This window comes from Plectropomus leopardus, chromosome 2 (genome assembly GCF_008729295.1).
Source record: "Plectropomus leopardus isolate mb chromosome 2, YSFRI_Pleo_2.0, whole genome shotgun sequence".
In the NCBI taxonomy this organism is placed as follows: Eukaryota; Metazoa; Chordata; class Actinopteri; order Perciformes; family Serranidae; genus Plectropomus; species Plectropomus leopardus.
In genome coordinates, this window is record NC_056464.1 from 29,437,577 (window position 1) to 29,451,795 (window position 14,219).

General features: G+C 39.4%; 1 protein-coding gene across 2 annotated transcripts; it reads left to right on the forward strand.

Moving 5' to 3' along the window:
• On the forward strand, positions 1–13,082 carry LOC121958696 (myosin heavy chain, fast skeletal muscle-like). 2 transcript variants are annotated; one of them, XM_042507794.1, is made up of 41 exons: positions 1–31; positions 299–353; positions 589–801; positions 970–1,113; positions 1,205–1,361; positions 1,458–1,485; positions 1,586–1,697; positions 1,772–1,864; positions 1,980–2,043; positions 2,160–2,258; positions 2,365–2,468; positions 3,481–3,619; positions 3,740–3,858; positions 4,133–4,282; positions 4,372–4,542; positions 4,632–4,938; positions 5,109–5,182; positions 5,493–5,580; positions 5,665–5,782; positions 5,857–5,980; positions 6,083–6,219; positions 6,373–6,628; positions 6,714–6,956; positions 7,046–7,222; positions 7,306–7,451; positions 7,752–7,842; positions 7,967–8,356; positions 8,474–8,600; positions 8,694–8,812; positions 8,916–9,112; positions 9,186–9,369; positions 9,458–9,623; positions 9,888–10,012; positions 10,103–10,411; positions 10,497–10,700; positions 10,816–10,941; positions 11,560–11,730; positions 11,824–11,928; positions 12,068–12,163; positions 12,702–12,833; positions 12,963–13,082. In XM_042507794.1, the coding sequence occupies exons 3-41, from the start codon at positions 601–603 to the stop codon at positions 12,981–12,983; spliced, it is 5,814 nt and encodes a 1,937-aa protein (XP_042363728.1). In that variant the 5' UTR covers positions 1–31; positions 299–353; positions 589–600; the 3' UTR covers positions 12,984–13,082. The 2 variants fall into 2 exon arrangements, with proteins under 2 accessions (XP_042363728.1, XP_042363737.1); XM_042507803.1 differs by having other exon boundaries at positions 5,112–5,182.
• Positions 13,083–14,219: the final 1,137 nt, after the last annotated feature.

A 14,219-nucleotide genomic window follows, 5' to 3' on the forward strand; every position in this document is an offset into this window, starting at 1 on the left:
AACCTCCACCAGGGACAGGCACCCAGCAACGGTAAGTTTCTTCTTGGCCCAGGCATATTTCTTTAAACTACAAGATATGATATTTGTAATACTGTCATGTATCATTTGCATTAACTCAACACTGTTTTGAAAATATAGAAGATAAAAATTCATATGATTACAAACAGTCTGTAAAGTGTTACCACTATATTTACATGTATGTACAATGTTTTTCTTACCATATTTAAAAATAAAATATAATAGAGTGAACTAACACAAGTAGCCTTTCTGGACCTTACATCTTACTCTTTTTTTCCAGAAGTCTGCATTGAAGTCTGACATTAACCCCTGAAACTCACCAGGTGTCAACCAAGGTAAATCTGGCTTCATATTTATCCATAACTCAAGATGAGATATAGTTTAATTACTAGTAAAAATGTTGAGCATGTTATTTATGAACATCACAATCATGTCATGCCGGTATCTGTATTTCACTTATCTTAATGGAAGAGCATCAATGTGATTACAATAACAATAGATATCATAAAAGTCCCTACTTGGGCACTCGGCCAACTACTTTAAAAATGACTATTGTTTCCTCTCATGCAGTAAAGGGCAATCATGAGCGACCCGGAAATGGAGTGTTTTGGCCCGGCGGCCATATACCTCCGCAAGCCAGAACGAGAGAGAATTGAGGCTCAAAACACTCCCTTTGATGCTAAAACAGCGTACTTTGTGAGTGAGCCAGCAGAAATGTACCTCAAGGGGAAACTCATTAAGAAAGAGGGCGGCAAAGCCACCGTGGAGACTCTCACTGGGAAGGTGAGACTGAAGCTACTAGAACTAAAAGTTTTATAGTGCTTACCACTTTTAATGTTTAATCTGGAGTGCTGTACCATATGTTAACTGTTTGATGATTAAAGTCTGACAATACGTGACTGCTGGACAGAGACAAATCATATTTTTGTGCCTCTTCTGTCCTTGTAACAGTCTCTCACTGTGAAAGATGATGAAATCTTCCCAATGAACCCTCCAAAGTTTGATAAGATTGAGGACATGGCCATGATGACCCACCTAAGTGAGCCTTCTGTGCTGTATAATCTCAAAGAGCGTTATGCAGCATGGATGATCTACGTGAGTTTTGTGGAGAGGAGAGATTACTTTAATGGGTTATGGATATACTTGTTAAAAAATAATAATTCTATCGTATTTCACGCTGTTGTAGACCTACTCAGGGCTGTTCTGTGTCACTGTGAACCCCTACAAGTGGCTCCCAGTGTATGACTCAGTGGTTGTAGCAGGATACAGAGGCAAAAAGAGGATTGAGGCTCCACCCCACATCTTTTCCATCTCGGACAACGCCTATCAGTTCATGCTCCAAGGTATCACTAAGTTTGTAAGCCACTGTGTTTCCAATGCAGCTGTTGTTTAGGAAAAGTCCACATCTAACTGTTGCACACCATTTTGATGTCTTGCAGATAGAGAAAACCAGTCAATCCTGATTACGTAAGTGACCATTTTTATATTACCTACACTACAAGTACTGGCAACAGTAGCAAAATCAGAAATTTCAAACAAATCTTTACAAATACACCCCTCAACCCAGCGGAGAATCTGGTGCAGGAAAGACTGTCAACACCAAACGTGTCATCCAGTACTTTGCGACAATCGCAGTGGCTGGAGGAAAGAAAGTTGAGCCAGTAGCTGGAAAGATGCAGGTATGAGAAGATGAACAATATTCATATGAAATGTAAAAAGAAGAGAAGCTAAGTATAATGAATGTTATTTCTAGGGGTCGCTAGAAGATCAAATCATTGCAGCAAATCCACTGTTGGAGGCTTATGGTAATGCCAAGACTGTGAGGAATGACAACTCTTCACGTTTTGTAAGTTTTTGTTTGTTTTTTTTTTAAACTCCCTTTGACTTAAAATTGCATTTTATTTTGTGACAACAATCACTGACCATGACCTGCATTTAGATGTTAATCTGTTTTTGTATAGGGTAAATTTATCAGAATCCACTTTGGGACAACTGGAAAGCTAGCTTCAGCTGATATTGAAACATGTAAGTATTTTTTCTGGAACTCATTCAGCATTATTTGTTTCAAAACATGGCCAACTTCTACAGCTCTGATTCATGAGAGATAGCCCCTAACTTTTCTACAAAATAAATCCATACAGATTTGCTGGAGAAGTCACGAGTGACGTTCCAGCTGTCTGCTGAGAGGAGCTACCACATCTTCTATCAGCTCATGACAGGCCATAAACCTGAGGTGATCGGTGAGAGACCAGTGTATATTGTCAGTTATTCTAGAGCAAGTGAACAACAATGGCTTATCACAGGTTCATTAACTGTGTTATTAACATGCTTCTCCCCTTTCTTCAGAGGCCCTCCTGATCACCAAAAATCCATATGACTATCCTATGATCAGTCAGGGTGAAATCACTGTCAAGAGTATCGACGACATTGAAGAATTCATCGCCACTGATGTATGGATAACTTTACTTTGCTTGCTTTGCTTTATTCACTTTATTTGTAATTATGTACACAAAGTTATCTATTACATTTTTGCAATAAATCCTACATGTATTATTCTTAGGGATGCACAATATTGGATTTTGTGCTGATATCCAACATAACAACTTATTTGGCAAATACCGATACTGATATATCCCATTTTATTTCCCAACTAATTTTAAAGATCATCAAGTCTCTTCTGTAGTGAAATTAACAACATAATGATGGCCCACCAGCAGATGGAGACAAAAAACAATGTTTTTTAGTGTATGTAATATACATTAATTGTGCAAAAAAATATAATTGTGCTAAAAAAAATATATCTTTGTCATATCAGCAGAAATAAGCATGTTGGCCGATTCTGATATTTCACTTTAAAGCCAATATCTGCTGATACCAATGTGCCGATATTTTTGTACATCCTTAATTATTCTGACTAAGGTCTATGGTAATTTTTGAAGCAGTAGTGTACAGTATTGTTGTACTGAATTACATTATATGAGGGAGATGTTTGTAATATCCTCCCCTGTTTAAATTAAAAAACCTACCCCAATATATATATTACGGACAACTAACATTATCTTTGCAGGGAAGCTCCAGCTGTGATTTGTTTTAAAAGGGATCAGATTTACCTTAGTGTCAGTCCAGATTGAATTGCAGGTCATCGGTGCTTCTGTCCATCCATTAGCTGTACAGCTTATCCCATTCTGGGCAAGAGTCGGAGTACACCACGGAGAGGTTGCCAGTCAATCTCAGGGATGAGACACAGAGACGGACAGTTATTCATGTGAAATTATTCTAAAATACAGAACAGAGACAGAAATAATAATCTTACACTATTTTGGTCAAAATTGTGCTGCTTTTTGCTTTACAGCAAAGCAGATTGTGTTACAGCTTTTGTGATGGATACTCAACATTTGGGGAGGCAGGGCAACAGCTAAAAAAATCTACCTTTCTGTTTCAAACTGACTCTTAATTTCACAGACTGCCATCGACATCCTTGGCTTCAATGCAGAAGAGAAGGCTAGCATGTTCAAGCTGACTGGAGCTGTGATGCATCATGGGAACATGAAGTTCAAACAGAAGCAGCGTGAAGAGCAGGCTGAGCCTGATGGCACTGAGGGTATGAAACCCAAATACCATGAGCTTTTCTGTAACAGCTGACTTTTTGTCTCTTGACAAAGAATCTATGATTAAGAAGTAAATTCATCCTACAATAGATTTTATTTTTGTTTTCTTTTAGTGGCAGACAAAATCGCCTACCTCATGGGCCTGAACTCTGCTGACTTGCTAAAAGCACTATGCTACCCCAGAGTGAAGGTTGGGAATGAGTATGTGACCAAAGGTCAAACTGTCCCTCAGGTATGGGATATCAACAAGGACTTACACACAAAAACAAAACAAATTACCATATCCAAAAGACTATCTTCCAATTCCACAATGAAAGACACTTTAACACATACTATAAATCATATATTTCCATCTTAAGGCTCACAATGCAGCCATGGTTATGATTATGTTTTTTGGATCATAGCTTTATATGTTTTTTTTTAACTGTTTAACCCCTGAAATGTTGAGTCATTTTTGTTCATATTTACCACACTCTAAATATTGTGTTTTTCATTTGTAATGTCAGGTCAACAACGCTGTCATGGCTCTCTGCAAGTCTGTCTATGAGAAAATGTTCTTGTGGATGGTGGTCAGAATTAATGAGATGCTGGATACCAAACAGCCCAGAAGCTATTTCATCGGTGTCCTGGATATTGCTGGATTTGAAATTTTTGATGTAAGTAAACAACACATCACATTTGGTATATTTTACATAGTGAATCTGCACAAGAAAGTTTGACACTGTATCTTCTTTCCCATCTTAAGTTCAACAGCTTGGAGCAGCTGTGTATCAACTTCACCAATGAAAAACTGCAACAGTTTTTCAACCACCACATGTTCGTCCTGGAGCAAGAGGAGTACAAGAAAGAGGGAATTGAATGGGAGTTCATTGATTTTGGTATGGACTTGGCTGCCTGTATTGAGCTGATTGAGAAGGTGAGCAGCATGCTGTATGTTCAGAAACACAGAAAAATACCCAAAATCTTGAAAGATTTTAATTTAAATAATCTTTTCATCGTTAACAGCCAATGGGCATTTTCTCCATCCTTGAAGAGGAGTGTATGTTCCCCAAGGCAACAGACATGACGTTCAAAAACAAAATGTATGACCAGCATATTGGAAAAAGCGCTCCCTTCCAGAAACCCAAACCTGCCAAAGGCAAAGCTGAGGCCCACTTCTCCCTGGTGCACTATGCCGGCACTGTTGACTACAATGTCAATGGCTGGCTGGATAAGAACAAAGACCCCCTGAACGACTCAGTGGTTCAGCTCTACCAGAAGTCTTCAACCAAACTGTTGGCTCACCTCTATGCATCACATTCTTCAGGAGACGGTAAGGATAATATAATATAATAATATATAAGTTTGAGCCATTTTTTTTGTTGTCATTACATTTTAACATGCACTAGTTGATTTGCAGATTTAAGTATGAGAATATAGTTTAAATAAAAATGGATAACATTTGTGCAAGTTAATAACGCCAGTTTAATCTTCATTGTAAAGCAGAGGGTGGTGGTGGAAAAAAAGGCGGCAAAAAGAAGGGTGGGTCTTTCCAGACTGTATCTGCTCTGTTCAGGGTAAGTATCACAAATTAATGCCTCACTACATCTAACTGTAAAGCAGTGTATGTACATATGTATGTATGTACGTATGCATATATGTATGTATGTATGTGTGTGTGTGTCAAATCTCAAGAACCATTCATCTGATCTGCTTCACAATTGGCGGGTGTATTGTCATTATTTATTATGTAGGGGAAAAGGATGCTGGCATACCTGTTCTTGAATTGCCCTGCACCTTCACCAAAAAGAAAGAAAGAGATGGGCGTATTAACCCTCCTTCTTCCTATTATTTATTATGTAACAATTGGTATTTTCCATATTTTAGGAGAATTTAGGCAAGTTGATGACCAACTTGAGAAGCACTCACCCCCACTTTGTTCGCTGTTTGATTCCAAATGAATCAAAGACTCCCGGTAAGCCTAATATCAGTATACATTTATGCATTTAAACACGACTGTAATTATACACTACAAGACTGAACTTCACATGTCTTTAAGGTCTCATGGAGAACTTCCTGGTCATCCACCAGCTGAGGTGTAACGGCGTGCTGGAAGGCATCAGGATCTGCAGAAAGGGCTTCCCAAGCAGAATCCTCTACGGTGACTTCAAGCAGAGGTATTTACTAAGATTAATCATTGTAACAATATTATGATCAATTGTTTATTGATGATTTATTTCTGCACAATCAGATACAAAGTTTTGAATGCCAGTGTCATTCCTGAGGGACAATTCATCGACAACAAAAAGGCCTCAGAGAAACTCTTGGGCTCGATTGATGTTGATCAAACTCAGTACAAATTTGGACACACAAAGGTAATCTGTTTGTCTGCTATGAGTGTTTTTTGTTTAGTATAAATGGTAACCCTGATATTGCAAGTAAGCGCAACAATTTATTTCAAGAAAACTTTGTTTCAGGTGTTCTTCAAAGCTGGTCTGCTGGGAACTCTGGAGGAGATGAGAGATGAGAAACTGGCTGAGCTGGTCACAATGACTCAGGCTCTCTGCAGAGGTTTCCTCATGAGGAGAGAGTTTGTCAAGATGATGGAGCGCAGGTACTGTAGACAGTTCGTGTACATCCTGCACATTTTTAGATAACAACTTGATCGTACTTCTCAAGCCACATATTTACTTTGAATACCCAATCCACACTTCTTATCAATACAACTTTAAGAATCTAAATTTCCTGTGATATCTGTTTTCCTCAGGGAAGCAATCTATTCTATTCAATACAACATCCGCTCATTCATGAATGTCAAAACCTGGCCATGGATGAAGCTCTACTTCAAGATTAAGCCCCTGCTGAAGAGTGCAGAAACTGAGAAAGAGATGGCACAGATGAAAGAGGACTTTGAGAAGATGAAAGAGGAGCTAGCAAAGACTCAGGCTAAGAAGAAAGAACTGGAGGAGAAGATGGTTTCTCTGCTGCAGGAGAAGAATGACCTGCAGCTACAAATTCAGGCTGTATGTTAAAAAGAAAGAGGGAATTGCTTATCTGGTTTTACAGTTGAATAAATATCATTCTGATGTTATGTCTTATCAAATCTAGGAAGGTGAAAACCTCAGCGATGCGGAAGAAAGGTGTGAGGGGCTCATTAAAGCAAAAATCCAGCTTGAGGCCAAACTTAAAGAGACGTCTGAGAGACTGGAGGATGAGGAAGAAGTGAATGCTGAGCTGACTGCTAAAAAGAGGAAGCTGGAGGACGAGTGCTCCGAGTTGAAGAAAGACATTGATGACTTGGAGCTCACCCTGGCCAAAGTGGAAAAGGAGAAGCATGCCACTGAGAACAAAGTTTGTATATACTCTACATGGTCTTACAGTCTGCTCATTGCGAAATACTAAATACCCTTGAACTTATGCTTTTAATATTGTCAATGCAGGTTAAAAACCTGGTTGAGGAAATGACATCTCAAGATGAGACCATTGCCAAGTTGACGAAAGAGAAGAAAGCCCTCCAAGAGGCCCATCAGCAGGTCCTTGACGACCTGCAAGCAGAAGAAGACAAAGTCAACACTCTGACGAAGGCTAAGACCAAGCTGGAGCAGCAAGTGGATGACGTATGTATATAATGAGAACAAAAAGTGAGTTCTCTCATTGAAAATAAAAAATAAAGCACAATTCCTCATCTTAATTAAAATAGCTTGAAGGTTCCCTGGAACAAGAAAAGAAGCTCCGTATGGACCTTGAGCGAGCTAAAAGAAAGCTTGAAGGAGATCTTAAGCTGGCCCAGGAAACAATCATGGATCTGGAGAACGACAAGCAACAGTCTGATGAGAAATTAAAGAAGTGAGTGTAACTTATCAGTTGCATTCACATCTGATCTAACTGTATTTGTGCAGCATACAGAGAGCAAACTTTTTTGAAAAAAGTTGACCACAAGTCTGCAGTGAAAAAAGGCAGTCCAGTGTAAATGCCATTTGCAAAGTTAAAGTCACTGCAGAAACCAGAATCTCTATGTTCAAAACATTAGAAAACCAATTTACTAGTGATTCTACCAATGAATGACGGCAAAGAAATTAAGTAAATTAAAAGTAAGAATCTCAACTTTGTTTTGCCTAATTCGATAAAATGTTGTCCACCCCACAGGAAGGACTTTGAAACAAGCCAACTTCTTGGCAGGATTGAGGATGAGCAATCACTTTGTGCTCAGCTTCAGAAAAAGATCAAAGAACTTCAGGTTGGTACAGTGATTTAACATCCACCAGTGACCGGGACTTTAGATGAGACAGATGTGCTTGACTTGACTAGATGTAAATGATTAGATTGTTGTTAAGTTTATGGTGTTTTTTTGTGAATACTAGGCTCGTATTGAGGAGCTGGAAGAAGAGATTGAGGCTGAGCGAGCTGCTCGGGCAAAGGTGGAAAAGCAGAGGGCTGACCTCTCCAGGGAACTTGAGGAGATCAGCGAGAGGCTGGAAGAAGCTGGCGGCGCGACATCTGTTCAGATCGAGATGAACAAGAAGCGCGAGGCCGAGTTTCAGAAGCTGCGTCGTGATCTCGAAGAGTCCACCCTGCAGCATGAGGCCACTGCCGCAGCTCTCCGCAAGAAGCAGGCTGACAGTGTGGCAGAGCTGGGAGAACAGATCGATAACCTCCAGAGAGTCAAACAGAAGCTGGAGAAAGAGAAGAGCGAATACAAGATGGAGATTGATGACCTCTCGAGCAACATGGAGGGTGTCTCAAAATCAAAGGTAAAATTTCAAAAAAAGTAAGACTGCAACTGGATTAATAAAATGTTCCCTGTAACATGTTTATTCTGCCCTCACTGAAGCTGCAATACTTTAGATCAACACTTTTGTTAATTTCAGGCCAATCTTGAGAAAATGTGTCGTACACTTGAGGATCAACTGAGTGAGATGAAGTCCAAAAATGAAGAACACGTGCGACAGCTGAATGACATTGGAGTACAAAGGGCAAGACTGATAACAGAGAATGGTGAGGAAATGGTTTTACTTACCTTAATCTCATTTTCCGAAACAATGCTCATATTTGCATCTAGATAACCTCTAAATCTCTTTCTCTCCTCAGGTGAATTCAGTCGCCAGCTGGAGGAAAAAGAAGCCCTTGTCTCTCAGCTAACAAGGAGCAAGCAGGCTTTCACCCAGCAGATTGAGGAACTAAAGAGGCACATTGAAGAGGAAGTTAAAGTAAAAACCATCGCAGAACTACAGTGCAGATTCAAAAGCTCAGTTCAACGCTTGAAGTTGCTGAGATACATTTAATAAAAATGTCTCTTTTTTTCTTTGTAAGGCCAAGAACGCCCTGGCTCATGCTGTCCAGTCAGCTCGTCATGACTGCGACCTGCTCAGAGAGCAGTATGAGGAGGAGCAGGAGGCCAAATCTGAGCTGCAGCGCGCAATGTCCAAGGCCAACAGCGAGGTGGCTCAGTGGAGAGCTAAATATGAGACGGATGCTATTCAACGCACTGAGGAGCTGGAGGAGGCCAAGTAATGAACAGTCCTGAAATCAAACAGTTTCCACATGCACTGATTCTGTAACTCAACGTAACATGTTTTACAGGAAAAAGCTCGCCCAGCGTCTTCAGGAGGCAGAAGAATCCATCGAGGCTGTGAATGCAAAATGTGCCTCTCTGGAGAAGACCAAACAGAGACTGCAGGGTGAAGTGGAGGACATGATGATTGATGTGGAGAGAGCTAATGCTCTGGCTGCTAACCTCGACAAGAAACAGAGAAACTTTGACAAGGTCAGGTTTTTATTTGTTTCTTGTATGCTTAAATGAAGACTGTAGAATTGTGATTACTGAAATACATGAATCTCTATTATGTTTTCAGGTGCTTGCAGAGTGGAAGCAGAAGTATGAAGAGAGCCAGGCAGAGCTGGAGGGAGCTCTAAAAGAATCTCGTTCTCTGAGCACTGAGATGTTCAAGCTGAAAAATTCATATGAAGAAGCTTTGGACCACCTGGAGACCCTGAAGAGAGAGAACAAAAATCTGCAACGTAAGCAAATTAGAAAAAAAATACAAAAATTCAAATAGGCCACTGCTAAAAAGAACTGACAGTGTACTGTCATATGGTTTGAATCAAAGGCCAGGATTGAGAGAGTGTGCCCTCTAGTGGGAAAACATTTAATGTGCATGGTCTATTAGTTCAAACTAACATCAAATGTAAAACAAGTTGTTTCTAAATGTCTACTAAAAGAGACAAAACAGGTAGTTGGGCTCACACCTACCTCAGGAATCATTTATACCTTTTTTCTTACAGAGGAGATCTCCGATCTAACCGAGCAAATTGGTGAGAGCGGAAAAACCATTCATGAACTGGAGAAGGGGAAAAAGACAGTCGAGATAGAGAAATCCGAACTCCAAACATCACTTGAAGAGGCAGAGGTACTGTCTGAAAAAAAATATACTATATCACATTAAACACAATTTCAAAAGATGCTAGGGATAAACAATATATATGTATTTCTTGTCAAGGCTACTCTGGAGCATGAGGAATCAAAGATTCTGCGTATCCAGCTCGAGCTCACCCAAGTAAAGGGTGAAATTGACAGAAAACTTGCGGAGAAGGACGAGGAGATTGAGCAGATCAAGAGGAACAGCCAGAGAGTGATTGAGTCCATGCAGACCACTTTGGATGCTGAGGTCAGGAGCAGGAATGATGCCCTGAGAATCAAGAAGAAGATGGAGGGAGACCTTAATGAGATGGAGATTCAGCTGAGCCACGCCAACCGCCAGGCAGCTGAGGCCCAGAAACAGCTGAGAAACGTGCAGGGACAGCTCAAGGTAAAGCAGTTTATTAAACACAATTGGAAGTTTGCTTTGTTCAGAATTCATTGTGAAAGTTTTTCTTTAATTATTATTAATTTAGGATGCTCAACTTCACCTTGATGAAGCCATAAGAGGTCAGGAAGAAATGAGGGAGCAGGTTGCCATGGTGGAGCGCAGGAACAACCTGATGATAGCTGAGATCGAGGAGCTGAGAGCTGCTCTGGAGCAGACGGAGAGAAGCCGCAAAGTGGCTGAACAGGAGCTGATTGATGCCAGCGAGCGTGTGGGGCTGCTGCACTCTCAGGTAAGTGAAGATTTAATTTAATATAATTACGTATATATATGTGATATGTAAAAAAAAAAAAAAAAAAGATGAATGGGAAGTAAAGAATGTAATTCAACCCAAATTATTTGTTTAGAATACCAGCCTCATCAACACCAAGAAGAAGCTGGAGGCTGATCTCATTCAGGTCCAAGGTGAAGTGGAAGATTCTGTACAGGAAGCGAGAAATGCTGAGGAGAAGGCCAAGAAGGCCATCACTGATGTGAGTCATCCTAATGCACTTCTATGTAACTGTGCGCAAAATATAGACAGCATGTCTACAGGCAGACACTTTTCAAGATCACTGTTCGCCAAATTGAAGCCAGATTTTTGCAGAAATAATTTTTTTCTTATTCAAGCATTGCAGGTTAGTATAAAGGTCAGTAGTGTATAACTGGTCCCGTGCAGAGGTAGGTTTTATGCAAAAATATGGTTATTAGAGTGAGTTTGGTTAATCTACATTTTGCCAACAGGTAAGTGCAAGTATAAATTAAAAAGATAAACTGGCAGGTTTAAAGATATACAACATCATACATGCGGACTTTTAGGCAGGACAGCTAGACTCGTTTTGACAAAAAGAAACATAAAGATGGCTTAACAAAATTAAATAAATGAAATTATTTATAAAATGTAAATAAAATGTTTGTTTAATAACATTTAAGGCCCATTATTTATAAAATTGGATTTAACACATTTTAAGACTTTTAAGGACCTGCAGACACCCTGATAGTCAGTGTTTGATATGCATGTTTGGCCATTTCTCCACCACATGTCGTGGTATGGCAGTTGAGACATTAGACTGCAAAGACCTTATAATCAATGAAATTCGACTACATCTCAGGCTGCCATGATGGCAGAGGAGCTGAAGAAGGAGCAGGACACCAGCGCTCATTTGGAGAGGATGAAGAAAAACCTGGAGGTGACAGTGAAGGACCTGCAACATCGCCTTGATGAAGCTGAGAATCTGGCCATGAAGGGCGGCAAGAAGCAGCTCCAGAAACTGGAGGCTAGAGTAAGTGCCATGAGGACCAACCTATTCATATTTACTGTAAATCAGGACAACATTTTGCATTGTAGAGTCTCTGCATTCTGCTTCATCTTTAAGGTTCGTGAATTGGAGGCTGAAGTTGATGCTGAGCAGAGGCGCGGTGCTGAAGCTATCAAGGGAGTGCGAAAATATGAGCGGAAAGTGAAGGAACTCACCTATCAGGTAAAATGGTATTTAGAACACGACAATTTAAACTCATGCAAATACTAATGGTCATAATAATACATGGTTGTGAAAGAAGTTAGCTATAACTAGTATTTGGCAAGTATTCTGATGTTCTATCATTCCTGATTTACAACAGTTTGAGGAGGACAAGAAGAATATCGTCCGCCTTCAGGATCTGGTGGACAAGCTGCAGCTCAAAGTGAAGGCCTACAAGAGACAGTCTGAGGAGGCTGTGAGTACACCTACCAAATTTTTCATAACAATACACATTCTGAAAATATCACTCAGTCCACAGCATGGCTCCTGCAGCTTAAGTCAAGTCAGATTTAAGGCTTTCTAAGACAAATATTCTAATAACCAAAATTGAAGAGGGACAATTTCGTGTTGCCCAAATGTTTACTATGACATAAAACATGAAAAGTCTTTTGTCCAATGAAAAAGTTAGATTATCTATCTCAAATGTTGAAATAAAAACCCCATTCAATTTGAAACACATGGTAGACAATGAATTCATTATATTATGAAGAGGAATTTATTAAATTATTTAACAAAAAAAATAGATGTTACCAAATATTTTTACAATGCAGTGTCAAAAGAAATTCTCCTTCCTATGTTTGAGCATTTTTAAGACTTTGAAAGATTATTTCCAGTATTTTAATACAAATTAATCATTCTCATTTTCAGATTAATAAATTTATGCCTTTTAAGACTTTTTAAGGATCCACGGGAACCCTGCACAGGTTTTTACTTTACTCTGGCTTATCATACAGGAGGAGCAGGCCAATTCTCACCTATCCAGGTACAGGAGGGTGCAGCATGAGATGGAGGAAGCCCAGGAGCGCGCTGACATTGCGGAGTCTCAGGTCAACAAGCTGAGGGCAAAAAGCCGTGAAATTGTCAGGGTATGTTCATTTTTATTTATCAATTGTTAGTACACTGATTAAATTGATATCAAGAATTTCTGTATCTTAATATATTGACAAGGTGTTTAACCACTAACTTCTGGCTGTTTCTTTTGTGTTGATTCAAAGGGAAAGGACGCAGAAGAATGAGTATCAGTCTTGACAAGACACAGTGCAAGAAATCATACAATATGATCTTTTTGTCAATGTGTCGCATGTGTGAAAGAAATAAATCTATAAGCAACTGAATGTCTTTTTTTGTGTCATTTGTCTGTTATTTCCCATCACTCTTAATTCAAACAATTACAGAGTTACTCATACACATACATTACAAGCAGATGTAAGGTGACATACTTAAGTATGCAAAGAACTGAAAACATTTTTCACACACATCAGGCAGTGTCTCAACCCTCTGGATTTATCTGAAAATGGGATCACTGAGAATATACTGTATAGTGTTACCACACACTAAAACAATTTTACTCTATTAATTCACAACCACATATTTCATTATCATTGCCACCTAGTGCTGACATCACTGAGTCTCAGGTCACCAAGCTGTGAGCAGAGTCAGAGTTCAAAAAACGAGGGAGGGAGATAAACTACTAATATTTAATAACCAAATAAATAAACAATAACCCCTGTAAACACCAGGTGACTGTACACCCCCCTCTTTATCCCTGTATCAAGTGAAAATCCTGTATTCATACATTAATTTAAACTGGATATGTTTGAACTTTGCTTTAGCTTCTTATTAAGTCTCCTCCATAGATTAACCCCAAAGATTGCTAAAGAAAGTGGTACAAACACTATACGTTTTGAAATTAAGATGTCCCCCTAAATTGTGACCACCCTTTTAGCTTTTTTTGTTGGTAGGTTAATTTTAGTAATAAAAATCTTTCAAGATATGTCAATTGTAATCGTTTTGACTGTAAAAATAGTGAGTTAGTGTGATCCAGTTATCCAACATTGCGAATGCTTCCTATCGTTACTTCTACTACAACTCTGACAATCGCAAGCATTTAAAGTGACTATGGCTGTGCTGTCAGATTCGGGGAAATAATATAAACTCGATCATCTTAGATTGACGGCGGCGTTGTAGTCTATCGTTAGCGGTAACTTAACTCGAGTAACTGATATGGGTTGGGAAAACTGTCAACCTAGCCCCGTATTTTAATTTAACATCAAAGCTAACTGCTAGTTCAACCGTTAGCTCCTGGAGCTAAGCTAACGCTAACTTCGGCGTTCGTCTCAAAAATGAAAAAACTAAGTACAATTCAAACGCTTCAGGTTAGACAACACTTACAACTGTTTTGAAGACATCTCCGCTTGCTTAAAAAGCTCCTCTCCTCATCAGGTAAAGAGATATTCACTGTGCTAAACAAG

Bases quoted from the DNA above. Each gene is read 5' to 3' on its own strand.
- LOC121958696 (XM_042507794.1), top strand. From the start codon at position 601: ATGAGCGACCCGGAAATGGAGTGTTTTGGCCCGGCGGCCATATACCTC. The intron at 1,865-1,979 runs GTAAGTTTTTGT...GTTTTTGTATAG, and splicing joins ATGACAACTCTTCACGTTTT to GGTAAATTTATCAGAATCCA. The intron at 5,783-5,856 runs GTATTTACTAAG...CTGCACAATCAG, and splicing joins TACGGTGACTTCAAGCAGAG to ATACAAAGTTTTGAATGCCA.